The sequence below is a fragment of the Columba livia genome, chromosome 1, assembly GCF_036013475.1.
Source record: "Columba livia isolate bColLiv1 breed racing homer chromosome 1, bColLiv1.pat.W.v2, whole genome shotgun sequence".
NCBI lineage: Eukaryota > Metazoa > Chordata > Aves > Columbiformes > Columbidae > Columba > Columba livia.
Window position 1 is genome coordinate 134,259,850 of NC_088602.1, and position 21,891 is coordinate 134,281,740.

A 21,891-nucleotide genomic window follows, 5' to 3' on the forward strand; every position below is an offset into this window, starting at 1 on the left:
GGAGAATTTTGGTGACAAACACCAGAGCAAACCTCAGGACCAGAAGCGGAAGGCTGGAATGCCTTCACAAAGCACATAGGACTAGGTGGTGTGGATTATTCCAGGATGCCCGTGCGCTTTTGTTATAATTGCATGATGCTTGTTTTACATCAGACAACCAATAGAAGCCAGTCTGTTTTAAACCCACCATCCTTCGTGCACAGGTTAGGAAGAGCAGACTATAAAGTGGAAAAAGCAGTTGGTTTAGAAATACAAAATGTGATTGCTCTCACCCCGTTCGGTGGAAGAGTTAAAAAACAGAGACAGAATTGTTATTGGGGAAGTGCTGAGAATGTGGTGATAAAACCTGCAAGAATTATATTGAGAGCCACACAGAAAGGCCCAGTGGGTTAAGCAGAAAGATCTCAGTTTCAGTGCGATTGGAGTCATGCTCAACAATTGGTATCTAGTTTTACAAACAGATCAAAGTTGTGCTGTTAGGATGCTTAGGTTCAGAAGCTCATGTTTGGCTATAAAATTTAGGTTGCCTATTCGAAAGAGACTGAATTTCTGCCAGCCACTCCTCCGCACACGCACTGAGGGCAAAGGGAGCAATTTCCCTGTGGTGGGAGTTGGTTATCTGTATGAAATGAGTTGGGGTCATCATTGGGTATATTGTGGCAGGCATTTACATGTTCATAGCAGTCATTGGAAATGACACCGAGGAGGAACGTTTCTGCTGGCGTTGTCATTTAAGAGGCTGAAGAATGGATGGGCACTGACAAGAAACAGGCCTGTCACTCAGAGAGGATCGTCCTGACCAGGGTGGAAGTAGGGAACCTAGACTAGGGGTAAGGTGAGGCTGTAGGCTTCGGTCGGGACGGGACGTTCTTGGCTAAATAACTGCGCTGAAAAAAGAACGTAGTTTAAAAAAAAAGAAAGACTTCAAACAACAGGTTCTTATTTTAGTAACGCTTTACGTTCAGAACCTTAACGAGAAACCATAAATTAAAAATCCAGTTTAGCTTCTTAAATAATTTGAAGCACAATTCCTATCCATGGGTATGCTCTCTGGTTTTGTGACTATTTTTTTTAAGCTGTCCTGTTCTTTTTTTAATTTTTCTTTTCAAGCTGCTTCTGTGCAGACCAAGGCTACTAAGACAGACATTAAGGGGACCATGTAGCTAACCAACAATATAGAGAAATAACAAAACAAGCTGTACCCAAAATAAAGGAACTGGGGAGGGGTGATGACACAAAATCAGGAGTGCGTCGTCTCTCTAATTTTTCCCGTTTTCACAATTAGAAGTTACTTTTTTGCCAAAATATAAGTGTAATTAATTTAACTTCAAATATGTTTACATCTACTAATTTTATTAAAAAACAAACAAAAAAATAGTTTACATCTGTATTAATTTTGAGGTTCTTTTACCCTGGCTGATGCAGAGTTGGCAGGATCAGAAAGTGCCAACCTCCTTTTAAAAAAATGATTAGGAACTTTATTGTAATATTTAGTGACCCTGAGGGAAGTTTGAATTCAAATTTTACATGAAGGTTCAGATTTCTTCCCGAGGGTAGTGTTGGTTCTCTTTTACAGGGAGGGTTGCAGATGGTAGGCCCCTGCTGAAGTCGCAAGCAAATAACTGATAAATGAGGGCTTCCCACTCGCAAATGAGATGATTTTACTTTTCCTTGAATAAATTCAGTAAATTGAAAAACTCTAAATAGCGCAGAAATTTCAGCCCTCCAGACCGCCTTCTCCTTCTCAGATTTTGCTATACTATATTCAGCACCCAGTTTTGCCAACACCGAACATGCCTGATGTGGCATTTACATTCTTTAAAAAAAGCATAGATTAGTTATATTTCTAAGAGTTAACTTCTTCTCTTGACACATGTACTTAATTCCCATTAATGGAAATGGCAGCTAGGCATGCACACTGAAAGGAAAAATCTGTTCCTAAGCATATGATCCAAACTGCATTGTAGCTAAACATTTCCATACTCTGAAGCACTCATTATTTGCGAGATATTCTTAATAGTAAAAGCATCAACCCCACTCTATTGTCCCTCCACTCTCTCCTAACCTGTTCCAAAACACCCTTTCTTAGAAATCTTACAGATTTGTTCTTAATAATGCAGTTGTTTTGGATGTGTGCCTAAAAAAGAAAATCCATTTAGGATCTTCAGAGTTTTGCATATTTTCTGTGAGAATTTTCCAGTAAATCATTCTGTGGAACATCTTACATTTCCTTGGACTTTGTAGGTCTCTATTATTACAACATACAGTGGAAACAACAAAACCCAAAAAGCTCTTTCTTTTTTTTTTTTCCCATCACTTCCTTTACTTACTGTATTTCAGCATCTGCAAAAGGCACTAGGCTAAAGTGCTATCATTTGGTGATTTGAAAGAAAAAAAGTTTAGTTTGAGGTTTTCCTTCTGCTAATATGCTTGTATAGAGACCTGTGGATTCTGTCTATGCAATATTTCAGAGTTCTGGTATTTCTAACTTGAGCTGGGTGGATAATTTTTGTTTCATCTCTTGAACGGAGAACCACAATAGCAACAAAAAACTTCAGTTAAGCACAAAAAATCAGATAAGAGCTTTCCCCTCACTCAAATGAAAATCAGAGTGTTCTTTTGTTTAGTTCAATCCAAATTGTCCTCTTTTACCTGGACTTGTTTGTTTTGGGCACCCCTTTAAGGAAGCAAAGCAACAGAAATGCAGATGCACTGAACTGCTGGAGAGCAGCGGGGGCTGTTTCATTTTTCTCATCAGTTGAAGATATTTGAATTTATATCCTGAATTCTCAGTTTGAAAAGAGAATTGAGAGAACTGAACATGGACATTGTCAGTGGGTTTTGTAATTACGTCCCTGTCAGTAAATAGTGGCATCAGAGCTTCCTATTACTAGTCAAAAGTTTCAGGACAAGATAAAAATTCCTATGTTAAAAACTGGACAGTTGCGTATTACATTTTCTTCTTTCTCAGTCAGTGGTTATTTATCCCAGTTCCTTAGTTTTTCCACTTTCTGATATGATAGCAGCCTTTGTAATATGTCCTGGCAATTTCAAAAAAGCAAGCCTTCAAGTTAATAGGATATGATTTGTAGAAGGGTTTCAGAGGTACCCTCAAACCATTTGTTTAATTTGCTCTTTCTCCCTCTTGCAATTGCAGATGAACTTACTGTGAGAACACAATTTTATCAATAGTCTAATCAATAGACTGAGCCAATAATAACAATACAGTGATACAATACAATATTAATACAATAGTAACAGTAACTTTTTTCCCTCCTTTTTAGACCCAACTCTGTTCCTCCCCCCCCCATTCAGCTTGGAGAATGAAATCAGTAGTTGCAGAAAACGTAAGATGAAGGAAACCAGGAAGGGAGGAGTAGGTACCTGAGCACAACATCAGTTGGGGTGAGAGTAAATATAAATTAGGGTAAGGAAAAGAAAGGTTCACATCAGAAGCACTGAGGGGAATGATTTCTTCTTCCTTTCTTCTGTTTCCTCTCCTCATCTCTCCCTCTTGCTCAGTTATTTCTGTTTTCTCCCCTGAACATTTACTTGCCTTTCCCCCCACACACATACTTTTTATTATGGTTCTTCGTACATGTCCTTGTAAGGCTGGTGTCCTGTTCCATAATTCCTGATGTTAATGGTGATTGTTCAGGTTTATAATCATATTAGCTGAGAGCCAGCAACTCAAGGGAGCTGCATTGTGCTAGGCAAAATACCATTCTGGAGGAGTATGTGATCATTGCCTTGAAGAAGCTCAAATAGGAAATTACATAGGAAGAGGTAAATACATGTGAACAGATGAGGGAAGGATGTGGTAGAAGAAGGACAGTTGTGGAGTGGAGCCAACTTGAGAAAAAGATATGAGGTTAGACAGCTGAGTGTAGCTAACATGAAGTTAAAATATGGTAGTCCTTTTTGGCCATATCTGTTGAAATTTTTTTGAATATAAGGTCTTCCTAATTTTCTTCCAGTTGGGTCTTCTGAGTAGTTTCTCTCTGCAAATATCTCCTGAGGCCAAGTGTGAGGAAATATGGGAGGCAAATCAAAAAGTGGCAGAGAAGAAACAGCATTTATGGAGAGGCAATGGCGCATCAAGGGAAAATAAAAGATTGAAAAAAGGGGTCTCACAAATATGAATACAGCAATGAACTATGATTTAACCAAACATTAGATGTAAAAATAATGCTTTTTGGGGGGGAAGCTAAAACATACAACTTGTTTCAGCAACTTAAGGACTGTTGTCGACCATGAGTGTCACGAGATCTTTGTTTCTCATCCTTTTGCTGGAGTTGGCTAACTCTGTCAACTTGGGCAGGATACTAAGCCTGTCTGCATCTCAGTTTCCTTATTTGAGGCCAAATTCTCCTACTAAGTAGCCTCCTACTCCACACAGAGATTTGCTGATTTAAATGGAGCCCCTGCAGAGTGAGATACTTTTCAATACAAATAAAGTTTTGGAATCAGCCCTAATTATATTTATTACCTGCAGAGGAGTAATGTGAGACTTCATATGGTTTGAGACCCTCAGATGAAAGAGAAAGTATTTGGAATTGTTCTTTTTAATCATCTGCTGCCCTTTCAATGTCTACTTCATAGCAGTCCTGAAAGGGCTAGCTACTAAATAACAAATGAAAAATCCCTGTACATATTAACTAGGTTTGTCAGCCTCCTATGAATGGACCTCTGTGGAAAATATTATTTGCTAGGGGCTACTGAAGGAAGTCGGTTTACCCTGCCCCACAGTGAGGAGCCATTAGATCCACCTCGTGCCAGAAGTTGACAGATTGTACGTGACTCTGCTCCGAGCACCGCGGTGGCGTAAGGCAGACTGGAGACAGCCTTCACGGATCCGCTTTTATGAACTGCGATGAAGGCGCCTTTGCAAACTTTGCTTCAGCGTTTTGCTTCGTGAGTGGTCGAATGTTCTTTGGGAATGATGTGCAGAAGTTACAAGTGGGTTTGCTACTTGTGATTTGAAGATCAGCCCAGACTTCTACCTGATGATGCCTTTATGCCAACACTGGACTAGCCCCTCTGTGAGCTGGCTGGTTTATAACATACGCATTGAAAGGGAGTAAGGAGCAAATTAAACAGCGTAGCTGTTGGATATTAATAAAAATAATCGTATTTTCTATTTAGAATTTTCTTAAGCTAGTGGGCATGGAAATGTTGAACATTTTATGGCCACTCTGTGTGAATATGTGTATTTCAAAAAGTAAACTTGCTTTCTCTGTGTCACTGGGAGGTGGGGATAAGAGGGGAAGAGAGGAGGCAGTGGACCTAATCAAACTGTTGTGGGGTCAAAACCTCATGGTTTTTAAAGGCCCTTAATGTTGTCCAGCTGCAAATTAAAGGGGGGGGGGGAAGAAAAAGAAAAAAGGAATCAGGGCTGGGGAACTGGAAAGAATGGAGTATAGATATGTGTTTGTGTGTGGGTGTGTGTGCATGTGTGTGCTAAAGAACAGGGAAACAGTTTTTGGGTTGTTTTTTGGTTTTTTTTTTTTCTCCTTTCCCTTCCCCTCGTTACTGGGAGCTCAGTGCCAGGCTGGACACGGGCCGTGCAGACTATCGAGCCATTGTGCGCTCCGCTTCCAGAGTAGCCCCCGGCTAATCCCCGGGGCTCGGAGGGGAATTTCCCCGCGGCGTTCTCCCGGCCGCTGCCCCCCCTTTTCCCGCCGGGGCGGTGCAGCCTTCCCCGTCGGAGCGGGATGCGGGCTGGGGATGCAGGGCTGGCCCCAGGGAGGCTGCCCAAGCCTCCGTCCCCCCGTGTCCGAAGCCCGTTACCTGGTGTCTAGAGAAGTGGAAGTGGCGCGGAGGCTGCGCTGCGCACCGCCAGCCGGCCCAAGGACTCCGCAGCCGTGCTGCGTCCACCGTGTTATCAGGGGAAATTAGAGTCATCCACAGAGGGGACTCCTCTTGCTCGCCCAAAGTGTGTGGGGGGAATAAGATAAAGGAGGAGGGGGGGGAGTAAAAAGAAAACAAGAAAAGCCCTAGCAGAGGAACGGAAAGTTTATTTTTGTTGTTGTTTGTGAGAGTGTGTGTGCGCGCCCGCTGTTTTGGCATGTGGCTACCTTTTCCCTTGCACACAACAGGGCTGTTTGATGGAGTTTGGAGCTGAGGAAACTTTGGTTTTGTTGCCAGGACGGTTCGCAGCACTTTGTGGAAAGCAAGAGCTAACAGTGAGACCGACAGAGTGAGTGACAAGTTGTTTACAGGTTTCCTTGAAGGGGCCTCTGCTATATTTCAATCTGTCAAAGTTGCTTTTCTTCCCTCAGAACAATGCCTGATTGTTGTGCGGGGTGGTTGGTTTTTTTTTGTGTGTGTTTTTTTTTTTTTCCCCTCCCCAAAGAGAGAGAAAGAGGGAGAGAGAAAGCGAGAGAGTGGAGAGGGAGGGGGGGAGAGAAAGGAATGAAAACTCTTCGGAGCACAAATGCCTTTGGTAACATTTTTATGTGTCTAATCTTTTCTCCCCTATTTCAACTCCAAGAGAGTTGATAACTGTTTCAATTTAATCAGTCTGCTCTTGTTTTATCTTCTTTCTCCACTGATCTTCCTCAGCGCAGGGGATTTGCTCCTGGTTTGCCGGGTTAGGTGGATTGTCGGGCTCTTTTTTTTTTTTTCCCTCTCCTCCTCCCCCCTATTTATCCCACCCCCCCGCCCCCCGCGGGTTTTAGGACATCGAGCGAGTTGACTTTTCCCGTTCCGCGGCGGCGGGCGAGCAGAATTAAAAGGCAAGGACGGGCACCCCGAGGTTGCCCAGCGCCCGGCAGCCGCTGTGGGGGGAGCTGTGCGAGCAGCCTGCTGCGAGGCGCGCTGCCCCTTTAAGAGACTGGTCAAGGAGTCCTCGCTCAGAGCGAGCGAGCCGGGAGGGAGGGAGAGGGAGGGAGGGAGGGAGAGGGAGAGAGAGAAAATCAATCGGTTTAGAAGGTTTGGACTCACTTGACAGGTTCAGTTGGAGGCGACCATAGGTGGCTGCTGTGACAAAGGGAAATTGTGCTTTTCCAGCATGCTAACTGACCCTGATTTACCTCAGGAGTTTGAAAGGTGAGTCGAGTTGTTGGGGCGGGGGGGCCGCTGCCTTTTGCGTTTGGGGGGGGGGGTGGTGGTGGTGGTATCTTCCCCCCCCCCTTTTTTTTTTGTTTTGTGTTTTGTTTGTTGTTGTATTTTTTTTTTTTTTTAATTTATATGAGCACGCGTGTTTGCGCGCGTGTGCGCGGATCGGCTGCCCGCCGTGCAGGCTGGCACACGGACACACGGGGACGGGCGCGCAACTCTGCGCTTGGCAGCAGGCCGGGGAGATGCTCCCCCCCCTCGGTGTCCCCGTCCCCCTCCCGCCCCCCGAGCGTTACCTTGGCTATTCAACCGGCGTGTCAGCTCGCCGGGCGCGGGGTGGGGGCGGGGCAGGGGAGCCCGGCGAGCGCCTCCGAGCCCCTCGCCCGGCCGCCCCGGCGGTGCCGCCCCGGCGGGTGCGCCCCCGGCGCGCAGCTTTGTTCCGCTGCCTCGGAAGCTGCCGGTGCCCGCCCTCCCAGCCCGCTCTCTCCTAACCCGAACCGGCCCGCCGGGGCTCACCGAGCGAGGTGCCTTCGACAGCGCCTCCCCGCCCCTGCCACGGGGACTCCCCGAGCGGCTGAGGATGCCCGGGTGGCGGGTGAGGCGGGGGGTTCAACTTCACCTCACCCTCCCGTCAAACTTGGGAAGGCGCTCCGCCGAGCACATGACCTTTTGTTGATCTAGTAGGAGCGATTATTTTTAGGCAAGTTAACATCCCGGCCCTCAGTCGGGAGAACATCCTTCTGCTTGAGAAGGGAGACAAAAAAAAAAAGAAAAACCACAAGAAAAAGAGTGAAACTCCTGCCTCCAAGTTTTGGCCGTCACCTCTCTCACAGAGTGTCAAGAGTGGGGTTTGGGTATGACGTAGGCGCACCCGTCTCCCCCGGCCCGAAGCAGGAGCCATCCCTTCCTGGAATTAAGTTTTTGCTGTCACTGGCGACGGCTTGTGACCTCCGGGAGTTTAGTCCTTGTTTCATCCGATCTGGCGCTCCTAAGAGGTTTTGAAGCATTTTCTCAGGCACTGGTACACACATCCATTGATGATCCGGCGTCCCTTCCCTCCAGCTTCATTTTGAAAGGTTATTAATAGTCCCTTGTGCGGCTGCAATAAGCAGCCCAAACTTTCATTTCTAAGCGGTAAATAAAAGAACGCCAGGATGCGCGTTACTTAGGTTTTTCTCATCTTCGTGAAAGCTACCTCCTGTATAAACATTTGGTTGTATCTGACTATGCAATACAAGCTAGGTGCTAGACCAGCTGGTTAAAAATATGCTAAGTCAAGCTGTTCATCGTTGAAACCTACTGAATTTGATAGTAAAGGCATAGAAAAGAAGGCAAGATAAAAACATTTTAAGTGGGCTGAGGAACACACATGCAGAGAAAGGACAGGAAAGAACACTTGAATTGAAAGATCGGAGAAAAATAAAATTGGGAAATGCAGAAAAGAAGTATTTTAACGCTTTCAATCCTCACTGTGCAACTAGAACACTTCCTTACTAGAAAGTAGAATTGGCATGGTTGCACTGCTCCAAGGTCGTCTTTAATGCAATTAATTTTCCATACTTACTTGGAATACTTGAAGTTTTTCTTTGGTTTGTTATCATTACAATAATAGAACGAAATCGGTTTTGTTCATGTGCATTGTATTAACTTAGTTCAACTACCTGAGGAAAAGGTTCCTGTTTCTGGTGTCGAATCTGATCTAGCATTGTGATCATGCATTTGCCTTGTTCATACAATTAATACATTGAAATATTTCATATCCTTCACTGAGATTATAGATGGAAATTTATAAGCAACCTATTTCGACTATTGTTTGAACTTTGTGATCAACAGAATACTTGTAAATTCTGTGAGGCAAAATGAAGTCCTTTCATTTTCCCATTGGGGGACTTTTTTAATCTGAAGTTTCTCTGCCTTCTGAATATATATTTATACAAATTTAATATATAAACAAATGATTTGGGAGAAAACATATTCCTTACAAATAGAAGGAGCTTCTCTACTCCTTTTCTCCCCAACCCCCCTCCTCTAGACATACCTTTCATTTTCAGAGATCCCATCTTTACTCTTGTAAACATTCTAGTTAAATAATCAATACGCTGCTCTCGTTTTGCTATGCAGATAATAGCAAGCAGTAGAAAAGGAAAGCAATAAAAATGAACCTCAGGATGTATGATTTTTAATTTTTTTTTACAATTTTCCCTCTGCAGTTGAAATTTGTAATACAAACCAATATCTCTGTTAATCATTACCATTTGTTTACATTGTGTGTGTTTGATTATAGTTACACACACATACATGGAGTCGATACTGTCCATGTAACATGTGTTTTTATCAGAAACCAGCCATGAGGACACGCTTTCTCTGACATGCAGATGCACAGACCCTCAGACACACACATGCTCACAGAGTTTGCATGTGTATATGCACACAATGCACAGATGATTGTTTGGTTTTTAGATGATTGTGGCAGACTATTTTCTGAGATTCTCAGTAAACACAGTTCTTGGAGCACATTTCTGTAGTCGCTGGGATCCAGCACATCGTATCTGCCTGACCGACTTCAGTTTTGCTATTACTTTCCATCTCCCACTATCTTAAACTTGAACAGCAAATTACAAGGAGGTAAAGATTTATAAAGCGAAGTTGTTCGCAGTTCATATCCCAGAGTGTCTGTATGTATCGCGGGAGGTTATTCATCTCTCCGTGTCGTCTCTCCCGTGATGGTTCAGTGTATCCTGGTAAACTGCTCAGAAACTTTCAGTCACCCCAACTGAAGGGATCGGAATCAAGGGGACTTGTCTTATGTGCCTGTGGCCATTACCGGGGCACTCGCAATACACGCTTGGAATGAAAATGATCCTCGGTGTCAGACGAATAAACATTCATTAATTCATTCAGCATGACTAGTAAATTGCAGTAGGTTTTGTGAATTAGCAAGTATAATTAATTACCATACAAAAAATGAGAGGGTTTTCGTCCTTGAGTGAGAAGTTACTTGCACGTCTATTTCTGTTTGTGGCGGTTCAGCTGCTTGATTGAGAGGAGCATCAGAATGTGTACGCTGAGGAGGATGATGTTTGCAGAAAGGTTGTAGCGAGAAATTATAACTGTAATCTGCTCCATTTGTTACACAGGGAAAGGATAACTTCTGGGATGTACTTTGTGATGTACCTGTGGCACTCTGAATTGGCTTTAAAGGTCTCGAAAAGAATAATTCACTTGTTGTTTAGCTTTTTGTGTGTGTGTTTTTTTTTTTTTTTTTTTTTTTAACAGAGGTGTCATTATACTTTAATATAACAAGTGTGGCCACAATAGAAAGTTTACTTAATTGAGTAAAAATGTAGAGATACTGCATCATCACGACAGCTGTGAAATTTACAGAATGATAAAATCTCAGAAATGCCCAACATAAAGTTTTAATGTCTTAATAAAATCTGATAAATGAAAAATAGATAAAGTGACTGCTTAACAACGTCCCTAGTGTATGGAATGTTCTTAAACCTAAATTAATTACTGCATATTTACATTTCTCTGTAGACTATGAGGCAGGCTACGCTGGGCGTCCAGACAGAGTGCCATCCTTTCTATTTCTATTTCTCTTTTTTTTTTTTTTCCTAATTTTTAACATCCCAATTCCAGGTAAAGAGGTATGCAGTGTTTGTGGAAGCAAGAAGGGTGGGTTAGTGCTTCCATAGGAAAAAGGGAAGAGCTAGAAAAGACAAAAGGCATGGATGGGAGCACGGGGATGGCAACAGTAGAACAAGTTTAACATTGATAGTCACCAGTTCTGTGTACTCGAAACATTCTCTTGTTCTAGCGACTCGCTTGTACAAAGGAGAAGCTCAAAGATGTAAAGCAAGCCTCTGCTGTGAGGAAAAAAATATACTTAGCTGCTTCACTGCTGCACTGCACGAGTCATTTCAGACTCCCACTGAATTTATTTTGGGGTCGTACCAACACTGTCAAATGGAGAAATCATTTTCCTAAAAGGAAACTTTGCGTATTCCTAAGTGCTTTTCTTAGCTAAAGTTACCCTAAAAGCTTTCTTCTGCTGCTGCGTTTGCTGAGAATTTTGGAGAAAGAATAATAACTTTCTATTAACTGGCTTGCTCAGAATGACGTCCCGCTCTCCTAAAATCTACCTGTAGAAGTAAGAGTGATTATTCCTTCATTTAAAGGAAAACAATGGGATTTCTTTAATATCGGGCCGAATAGCTTTTACTTTCCACTGAGATGTTTTGAGAATTATTGCTTACACTTGTGAGTTTAGGGATATGGAATCTGAAGAATAAATACAATGGCACTTAAAAGTTTCAGATTTTTTTTTTTTTGCAGTGGTGAAAATTAACATGATTTTATTTCTCTGAGATAAGGCTGAAGGAATTAATGCGTTTGCAGACTACTCATTAATGTCCTGCATGTGCTAATTTCATTTGTTGTGCTTATGCTTAGGGAGGAAGAAGTTGACTGTTACAGATTACGGATTTTAATGAACATCTCAATAATTTACCAGTTGCTGAAATTGTGAACTAGACACGGAAGGCAGAAGCTCAAATGAGAGAGCTGATGAGTGACACACCAGCCCGCATAATTCAACTGTTGTATTCATTGCATTTGAATCAAATCGGGAGTTTGGCATTACTAATTCTGGGTGGCTGGCTCATCATATGCATTCAAGGAGTTAATTAAAACACACACAAACACATACACACGCTCTCCCACCAAGCATCTTGCGATGTTTATGTGCATAGTGTGTTTGATTGGTACCTTTAGATGGGAGAGGAATTGTTTTCCCTTCTCTTGCTGTCCAGATATCTTAAATATATAACTAGTTTACAAAATATTTACTACTTCTCAGGAAGCTTTTAACAAGCATTTATGGCTTTATCATTTAGGAGCCATATAGATGAGTTACTTAAATGTGAAGCTCCCTGATAGGATAGGCGTACGTGTCTGTGTAATGTAATATATCTGTAGCTATATGAAATACACTTTTACTATATTTATACAGGAAAAATAGTATCTCCTCCCAAGGTAGATTTATAGTTTCTTTGCATGTTTTTCATACTATACTTAAAAAAAACTCCTTAATGTTGAATAGGATACCTGCATGTTTGCATGTCAAATACCTCTGCCTTCATCTTGCAGAAATCAGATTGATGTCCTCTTGTTTTTTGTTTTTTTAATTTATTCATTTCTTGCTTAGGCCTGGTTATAGCATAATTAACTTGTAAGTGGAAGGGGGAGAAACATGTTGTCATGTTGTACACATTGGAAATATTCAATGCCTGTGAATTTTGCTACTGTAGGCAAGAGAAAAGCAGCGTTCACAGCAATTAATCAATAGCTGGAGTGTGTCTCTGCTGATGGCAAGGAGTTTGTTTAACAACTAGCATCCTTAGAAGCAAAGCGCTTTTCCCTTTTAAAATATCTGTGGATTTTTAACGTAGAAAACGTGCAAAGTCTCCTGGACTTCCTATGAAAGTTAAAATTATGCTGTATTTGAGCATGTTAAAAGCTGCGCCGCAAATTAAGCAAATTTTGCCACCTTACGGTATTACCTAAACCAGAACTTCTTGAACTTTTGAAGTGGGTTGCGTTTTCCTCTCAAGCGTTCGGCTTTGGGCGGCGGGCGAGCGATTGCGGTGTGCTGTACCTGACGGGGATTTACGGCTTTTTGTACCTTTCCCACCTCCTCCCGCGGACCCCCCGCCGAAACCCCGCCGCTGTCAGCGGCCATAAAGTTTTCACCCACGCCTTTGCTGAGGGTTACGAGGCTTGCCTGCGGTCTGACGCCCGGCCTGCGTCTCCCACACTGTGCCAGGGGGCTGACTCGCTCCAAGGGGCTTGTGCCTCACCCCGGGCCAGGCCTGGCCCCAGGCCCCCCGGCCTCTGCTCCAGAGACGCCGCTTGGCACCTCAGCGCCCAGCCCAGCCTTCGCCAGCCTGAGAAGCCAGGAGTCTCAAAGTTGTTCCCGAGCCCACATGTCCTTGTGACAGTGTGAAGTTCTGCCGCGCGGTAGTTGCCGGGAGAGAGCGAATTTGGAAAAGGTTTTGGAAGAATTTTGGTGAGCGCTGCTTTGTGGGGGCCGTGGTACTTGAAAAGAGTGTAAGGAGTGAATGGAAATTGTGAGATGCGCAGTGGTAATTCAGAGAAGCTATTTATCTCTCTCTTTTTTTTAAATTTAAATTTTTTAAACAGAGAAGGAAAACAGAAAGACGTGGTTTGCTTGAATCATTAGATGTTAATGTGAAATTCAGGAGCGGTAGAGGTGCTGCCTATGGTATTGGGGGGCTTGTTTGTTTGTTTTGTTTTGAAAGAAATCTGCAAACGTTTTCCTGCCCCCTATTTTTGATCTGGCATGGAACTTCTCTACAACTTGGCCTTTTGTCACCTTGTTTAAGAAAAAAAATAAATTTCAACACGATTAGATTTGACTTGTAGAACTCTGAGAATTGAAGTGAAAATCAGAGAAACCTTTGGGCTCGTTTTGAAAGTTTGGAATGGCTTTGACCTTATTTCCCTTAAAAGTATTGTGGGAATGATCAGGTAACATTTCTCAGTTCTCAAATTGTAATTATATTTGCTATTTTTAAAATTTATGTTTGATATTCCACATTTCCTTTTTATACTCCCCCCCTATCCCCCCCCCCCCCCGAAAGATCAAGTATGGAAATTCGTATTGGCAACTGCTCTTTGGGATCTATAATAATTTTGTTATTTTGTTTTGCCATGTACTTCTGCTTTTGTGTTTTCTTAAGTTCATATAGTCTATCTTCATTGTGCGTAGTTTTTTTGCTTTGTGTTTGTGGTTTTATTTTTTCCCTAGGGTGTGGGTGTCTGCATTGCTATTTGATCAAAATATATCATAAAATGTTACCTTAGTGCTAATTTTCCTGTGTGGTTGTATTACAGTCTTACTACTATGTAGTTGTTTTTGTCTTACTAATCTTAACATAATTTTATTACTTTTGGGGACAAAAATATAAGCAGAGTGAATAGAAATTTAATTTTCTTGTCTGAATAATCACAGTTCTTTTTAGTGGTGAGAAACTCTGTGTGCGCATGGGTATGTGCTATTCTTGCATATTTACAACCATTGTCTACATCTAATGTTCTTCATGAACTTTGTAGCTCTAATGAAAGAAGACCAAGGAATGTAGTTTATGTAAAGAGAAACCCATATAGTTTGTCCTGCTCTTGGTTTCTTTGGTGCCGAGACTGTCATTTTCTTGATTTTTTTTTTTTCTTTTTTTAAATTATTTTTTTAAGAATGTGGGACTGAGAAGATGCCCTGTGTTTCATCTCACAGGTTGAGCATGGGCAAAGATAATGTATCTGATTATAAGCTGGAGTTACGTGCCATTGCCAGCTCAATACATAGACCATAAAACCAAAAGTAAGGAAAATGTTAGTGGTTCTGAACAATCTTTATTTTTTTTTATTCCTTTTTTTTTAACCATAGTAACGTGAGAAGGTGTTACCAAACTTTTTTTCCAATTAAAATGGTGAGCCTAAAAAACGTCTCAAGAGTATGAGTACCCATACGTACAGACACATTCATGTTTGTTCTCTATAGCTTGGTATGGCCATTTACTGGGTTGCATTAAGTTGCTTTTTCTTCAGTTTGTTGGGAATCCTGAGGAGACTGTGCTTTAATAGAGTGTGATGTGACTAAAACTCATCACCGTTGGAAAGACCCAAGTGCATACAATTTCTGCATACAATTTTTATAATTTTGAGGTGTTCCTTGTTTCAAGAGAGAGAATGTTAAATGAAGGGTGTGAAGCCTATGGTGCCTTCTCAGCTTTTGGGGTGGCCAGCCTGGGTTCGGGTTGAGAGGAGCTTTGTTCTGGTGGGGAGCATTGGCTGCTGTCCTTCTGCCCATGCTGGGTTCGCCTGGACAGAAATCTGTTTTCAGAGAAATTCCCTTAGCAGCCTCATTACATTCACTTTGTGAAACAAGACTGCAAACATTTTATCTGAAGGTTTAGTCAAGTTTCTATTCATAGGGTTTTCTCCCTAAATTTTGATGCTGTGGCCTCACTGGGGTAGAGGCTTTTTTGGATAGAAATGAGATGTGTGGGAAGGTGATGGTTGGAAGGGCGGAGGGAAGGATGTTCTTACCCGTTTGGCATGTCTGTTAACAAACTGGGTCATTTTGTTGTGTTGTATTTACATGACTTGTTCCTGTGCTGGTGTGAAATGTGAATCACCAAAACATGATGATTATTTAAAAAAAAATAGGCTAAATGAAACAAAACTGAAATAGAACTGAAAGGCTAAATGAAATCAAATGAAAACAGAATATGCAACATTATTCCTTTGGTACAGTTTCCTTCTGCAGTTGCTGAGTAAAGCCAAATAGGTTTCTTTTCCACTCTGTTAAAAAAATATCCAGGCTTTTGAGTTTGAAAATCTCAGGAACATGTGAAATACATCTTTCTCTTTGGATTCAGCCTTTGGTTTGTCTTTTGTTCATGGTTTTTGAGGTTTAAGTAGATATTTACGGTCAGCGTGTTGTAAAGAAGGCTCTTGATTCTCATCTTTGTCGAAATCTTACGTACATTGAGTTTGATTCTGGTTTTGCAACTGAGATTAGGATTTGGCAGAATTTCTCAGTTGAAGACTCTCATCCTTTGCTTATGTTTTATAAGTTCTGCTCACTTTTGCTGTTCTTGCCCAAACTCTGAAATTAATTGTGTGACTCGGGAAACCACATTAGGCTATGGTGTTTGCATGAAATACCATGCAAAGTATGGCAAAAATACCGTGCCACTCTCAAGTATGCCATGCATGCCTTTTATAGATAATCTGCATGTGTATTAGTGTCATTGATTTAGTGTGTTTTTGTAGAGTGTGAGCATCCTGAATCAGGACCCCATTATGCTCGTCACTGTACAAACACAAAAAAGAAGGTTTCTTTCCATTCCACAGAGCAGCCTTTGTGCTTAGAGCTTAGAGTAATATCAATGTGTCTTTGTATGGGGAAAATTTAGAAACGGAGAGTAGGTAAGAGATCCCTAGCATGGCTCATGAATGAGATTTCAGTCCTGAAGCTATGCTTTAGAATTTATAAATTGAGCAATATGTGTGCATGTGTATCCTCTCTGTATATTTTCTACACATATGTATGTAGAAGTTGCTTTACTGTTAGAAGTACTGGTAATATTAATAAAAGATTCATACATCCTGTAAAGTCTTTTGATTAGGAATTCAGAGCATTAGGAAAGCATTAATATACAAATCATGAAGATTTCTGTGTTCTTTAGATTGAGAAGCAAGATTAGCCTCAACCTATAGATGAGAAAACTGAGGGATGGTGTCACAAAATCATTTTCATGGGTGGGTATTAAAAAGTAAAGATACTGACCTGTAGTCCTGGTTTTTAACCTCAAGACCCTCCTTTTCCTTTTTGAGATCCTGTGAACTGCAAATTACAGACTTCTGTCTGTCCAATTATAATTTCTCAAGGTCTCATTCTAGCAAGATGAACTATAATATTCAAATTACTTAAATATGTAAAATAGGGACTTTGGAGTATAAGTAATAATATAAAAAAATATTTACAGCCCCAGCCGCATTGGTTAGGGCTGGGAGGGAATACTGTCTGTAGCCCCTCCAGTTAACTCCCTTCTACACTAACTCCCTACCTGGAGGGAAATTCAGAGAACTGGAGTTAGGTAGCCGCACCCGCAGTGCTTAAGCAATAAATTGAGAGACAATGTGTGCTGCTAACGGTCAGGTAAAGGTTTCACCCTGGAGAACAATTAACATCTTCAGCCTTATGTACAAGAGCTGTCATATGTTTTATAACCTAAGGACCAGGCACTAGGGGAGTCCAGGAAAAAATTCTTCACATGGAGAGTATTAATGTGAGGAACAGACTCTACTGAAAGCAGCAATGTAGGCAGCCACAACGAGCTTAAAAGCAAAACCCACACTGCAGAACACAAAATGCATTGTGATTCTTACCCGCGTATTTGACATCTGTTTTTATAATGTGTGACGGAGATCCAAAATGAAGGAAATTAAACAGGTTTATTAAAAGGGAGGAATTATTTTCTTATTCATCTTAAAAGTTCTTCTTATCTGTTTTAGTATTTTTTTTTCTCATTACCAGCTGTCTGCTCAGTAAGAGTAGAGCTGAATCGCTGGAGTCTGCAGGTAGATTTAGATCTAGTCTCTGTGTTGCATCTCTTACTATACACCATTGAGAAAATGAGTATGAACTAAGGAGTCCTGGGTGAATTTGATCTCTGTAGTCTATGAATATTATGACTGAACTATTAAGCTATTTTCTTTGATAAGCTTTTTAAGAGGGACACTACTTTCAAGATAACGGTTTATAGCCAGGCATGTTCCATAGTGTTTCAGTAGTAGTTATTCAGCAGTGTGTTCACAAAGACCTATTTTGTTATAGGGCCAGTCAAGACATCCTTTTAAAAAGTGTCTATTCAGTTCTGCATGTTTGGCTTCAGTGGTGCTGAAGTTCAGTGTCAGGCCCTAAAAATGTAGACCTAATTAATTAATGTTCATCTAAACTCTATGAAAAAGGCTCATGTTTTTCACCCCAGTAAACCAAGATGGCATGAAATGGTGACCCACAAGGAGATCACTGAGGAGAAGCCCGACTTACCTTCATCTGCAGCAAACTTCTATCAGTTGCAGAATTTCTGAAGCGTCGGGAGAGAATTCTGCAGTTCTGTAGGTTTCAAAAGCTCTGGGTCTTTGTTAAGGCACATTAACTTATCTGTTCCTCCTAAATAACTTGTATCCCTCCAGATTAGAATGATGAGAATGGTAGCGATGTAAATGTACCTGAATTCTGCCAGGACTAACATCTGGGCCTTAGTGGACTTGGCACTGTTAACAAAATCAATCTTTGTTTTGAAACTCTGTGTTTCCTAAGGTAGTAATTCCCAGTTGTGTCCACCAAGGTCTTAAGTGAGACCTCTGCACAAAACAGCGTTCTTACAAATATACGTTTGTTTGATAGCCTCAGTTGTCAAAAGCGTGACCTCTGTTAATTTGTCACCAGGCAAATTATTGTCACCAGTTCCTAGATTCCATGAGAACCCCAGGCAGACAGCAGAGCCACATGCTGCTAAGCAGTTCTGGTTTTGCTGTTTGTGGTAATAAACAACCTACTTACAAATGGGTTGACTGAGGTACTTGCAGCAGAGGTGACCTGCCACAGGTTGTCCACTGTTAACAGCAGTGGATACTTGGAGGGTTCGCTGCCCTCATCTGGAGCCGATATCCACCGAAGCAGCATAGCCTAGACTATATTTTTGTTTTAAATAAACTAAATAGTTAAGAAATAGACAGAGTCTTATTGTTAAAATGATTTATAGAATTTCCTTCTTGGTGTTTATTGGAAAGATGAATGAAGTTGCTGCTGTTATAGTTGGCTAGAGTCTGACATGGAAACCTGTATCTTTAAAAGCAGCTATAGAAACTTAGAGTGTAATAGAAGTTAGAACATAATTAAAAAAAAAAAAAAAGATAAATAAAATAGCTTTTTACATACATGTGCAGTCTATTGAAAGGCTATCCAGAGTACTGATAACAATTTAAGAAGATGATCTTTTGCCTTAATTATACATCTGGGAGATATTAGCTGAACATTTTGTGGAGAACTGTGAATACCTTAGTTGCCAGTTGTCTAAAATGCTGCTAATGATTGCTTCAGTGCCAGTGTTTTGATGGCTAGAACCTAGGCCTGAATATGAATACAAAGAACTCCATCTAAAAAACCCACGTGTGCATGCACACTTTTTATACAAAACAGATTTCAACCATCTGCTTGGCACTTAGCTTTGCAACTATAGGCTCTGATATGAAAGGCAGCACTGTCCAGGTTATGAATGGTATCACTTTTATTGGTACCTTAGAAAAACTGTGGTGTTTTTAGAAAGCTTATGTGCCCAATGGTTTTCTTCAGTGGAATAACGAAAACAACTGCCTTAGCCAAAATTTTGTGCCTTCCGTCGTTCCTCTGACAGCAGCATGTCCTTACTCTTGTAAAAGGGATTTTGTGTCGAAGAAAAGTTTCTGTTCTGCACCTCAGCATTTCCAAGTGTATCGGAGGAGTTTAGACGAGTGGCCCTTAGAACTGACACCCCAGATGGTTTATGACACAAAGCACTGTTTGCTTAGGAGTACGTTGTATAGCAGAGTCTGTTGCCCAAGCACTGCGGAGCGTGTCAAATCAGCATGGAAGTTAATGGACCAAAAGCCCTTCTGAATTTAACACTTTCCCATTTGATCTGAATTTACAGCTTTAAATCACAACGGTAGTTTTCCTTTAGTGGTGCAGTGGTGGAAAGGAAAGTTGATAGCATAAATTACAGGTATATAATACAATCGTTTTGACCCAATTCATCTGTTTAAAGGTTTAGAATGAATGAGACTGATAATCTTTGTTAAAAGCCTATTCATGAAATACTTAAAAAAAAAAGAAAAAGTTAGGAGAAGATTTGAATATGTATTAATTTGGTACTCTAACCAATCCATGTTATACTCTTAATGGGTTAAGCAGAAGAAAATGTACTGTACAAAAAATCAAAAGTCTTTGGAGCATTCACTCTTTGTTTTCAATTTATATATTATTTCTTTGCCTTTTCTAGATCTATCCTAAAAATGTATAGGAAAAAAAAAAATGTTTTTTCTTTGCTTTTCTTCTTTGAAAAGGTTTGATAGTATTTTCCCTTAGGTGCACGTTTGGAAAAAGATGACGAAAATGCAACCTCCTGCATGTAACAAAGCCTCTGTGTTTGGCCATCCATTTAGTGCCGTGTCACATTAGTACTGTGTTGTTAACACCTTTGGACAGGGCTAAAGGTTCTTTGCTGCTGTGTCTAGAGAGCCGCTTATATCAGATCATCATGTTGCTGGCTGCTTTTCTCAATAAATGTAATTTTCATTTAAAAGTAGGTCTGGATTGTTTGCTTCTGAGATGTCAGGAGGGTGAATAAAAGGACTAATTGTTATTTACGCTCTCATTTCATAAAGATTTCCTTGTCTCTATGTAATGTAGTCTCAAAAAAGTACTGCTTTTAACTATTATATTTTATTTGCCTGTCTTTTTGTGGAGAACATCCAAGATGATGAAAGAAAGATAAAGTTTGATCTCTATGGATAAAATTATGATAATACTGCAAACTTAAAAGCTTCTGTGTAGTTTTAGATGAATCATAATGTATGAACATCAAAAATCCGACTTTTAAAAAAAATATGTGTGAAATAAGCCTTAGCAGTATTAAGGTTATAGCCCTAGCAAGCTAGTAGACTTGCAGCCCTCTGTATTATTCCTCTCCTCTCTGTTCTTTCCTCAGTGCTTCTTCTTTCACCTTCTTCTCACAAGCAGTTGCGTATGCTTTCTACAGGTGGAGATTAAAACAATAAATTTATTAAATTAAGAAGATTGTGAGGCCCTCTAAGTGTTGGTCCTCCTGGAAAGCAAGAAAGCCAGTTCTCCAGCCTCTGTGTCTCTGTGCCTTTCCATAGGAACTCTACTGAAGTTACTTAACCATTTTATTAGGGAAACAGTTCTTCATGCTGGATGCCATAAAATGGGTTTCTTCAGGATCGGGAAAAAGCAGCCTAGCTGCTGTTCAGTGCTAACGATTGCACAAGAATAAGCTCCTGTATTCAGGGATGGATAACAAGAAATTCTGTAACAAACACTACGACCAGATTAATAATGAAACCTTTACTATTCGGCCTTCGTGTTCTTGGAAATTTTAGAGGGGAAAGTCTCCTTGACCAACGTCAACAATTTGGTCATTTTCTTTGCTTCTCCGCCTCCTCCTTCTTCTTTTAGGTAATATAGTCATATTTTTTGTCAGTTTATTTTCTGTAGGTTACTCCAATCCTCTGTGGTTGGAAGGGAGTTCCGGAGGGCGTGCGTGGCCAGGTACATTTCAGATGGTGGTTGGTGGTGTGGGAGGAAGGGTTGGGAGGAGGAGGAGGCGGAGGGTATGAGAGTGTAGCTACAGTTTTAAACAACCTGCCAATTGTCCCTCTTTTTATTAAAATGGCAGCTTTCAAACCAGGTCCCTGAACTGTTTAATTTGATTTACACTATTAAGGCTAAGTTCTCTTAAGTTAAAAAGGATTGAATAAATACCTTGTTCTCGCCCTTCTTTTTTTCTTTCCTTTTTTTTTTCTTTTTTCTCTTCTTCCATTCCACCACTAAAATTCAAGTTTTGTCTCTTTCTGTTGGTTTTAAACAAACTGCTGTGTTGTGTCACCCTTCCCATTAAGTTTAGACATCCGAATTACAAAACACTTGAGGTGGAGAGAGGCTGGTTCGCAGAGGACGATGCACTTGGTGCATCTAGTGTGGCTCCTTCTCCTGATTTTCAGCCAGTTCTGTGTTACCATAAGGTTACAGCTGCATTCGCATTAAAGCTGGGTATGAATGACCAGGTTCAAAGGTTGGACTTCAACTCTCTTCATAGCCTGTTGTCATAATCCGAAATAAAATGAGGTTGACAGTATGCAGGTGCCAAATGGCTATGGAATAGCAGCTTGCCAGTTTCTTTGACTGTCTGTCTCCAGTGTATGAGGCAAAGTGAGGTCAGGCACATGTCAGTAGAGGACTTCAGGAATCACTTGAAGCGTTGTGTGCTCTTTGTGTCTTCCAGGAAGCCCTAGGTACAGATTTTGAAAGTCTCTAGAATGAAGTTGGCTCCTACATTTCAAAAGCTATATAACCTCTGTGTTTTCAAAGATTCTGATGTTGTATTTAACACTGAAAGCAGGAGTAAAGGATGAACGTGTGTGTAAGAAGACTGGTTTTCTCTCTCATTTTTATCTGTG

The 21,891-nt window shown here is 41.0% G+C and overlaps 1 protein-coding gene across 50 annotated transcripts in view; it reads left to right on the forward strand.

The window, feature by feature from the left end:
* Positions 1 to 21,891, forward strand: part of SOX5 (SRY-box transcription factor 5) — a 732,238-nt gene that overhangs the window by 425,528 nt on the left and 284,819 nt on the right. For 7 of the 50 annotated variants that reach the window (XR_010466374.1, XM_065031222.1, XM_065031243.1 and 4 more), the window contains exons 1-2: positions 6,427 to 6,445; positions 6,953 to 7,050. The exons of 35 other annotated variants lie outside the window; for them this stretch is intronic. Coding sequence is in view for 14 of the 15 variants with exons in the window: in XM_065031222.1 (XP_064887294.1) it covers positions 6,437 to 6,445; positions 6,953 to 7,050 (107 nt within the window). In the remaining variant the exon portion in view is untranslated. Of the gene's footprint in view, positions 1 to 6,361; positions 6,446 to 6,860; positions 7,051 to 21,891 lie in introns of those variants that run through there. 8 more of the 50 variants (XM_065031252.1, XM_065031276.1, XM_065031561.1 and 5 more) reach the window with 6 other exon arrangements.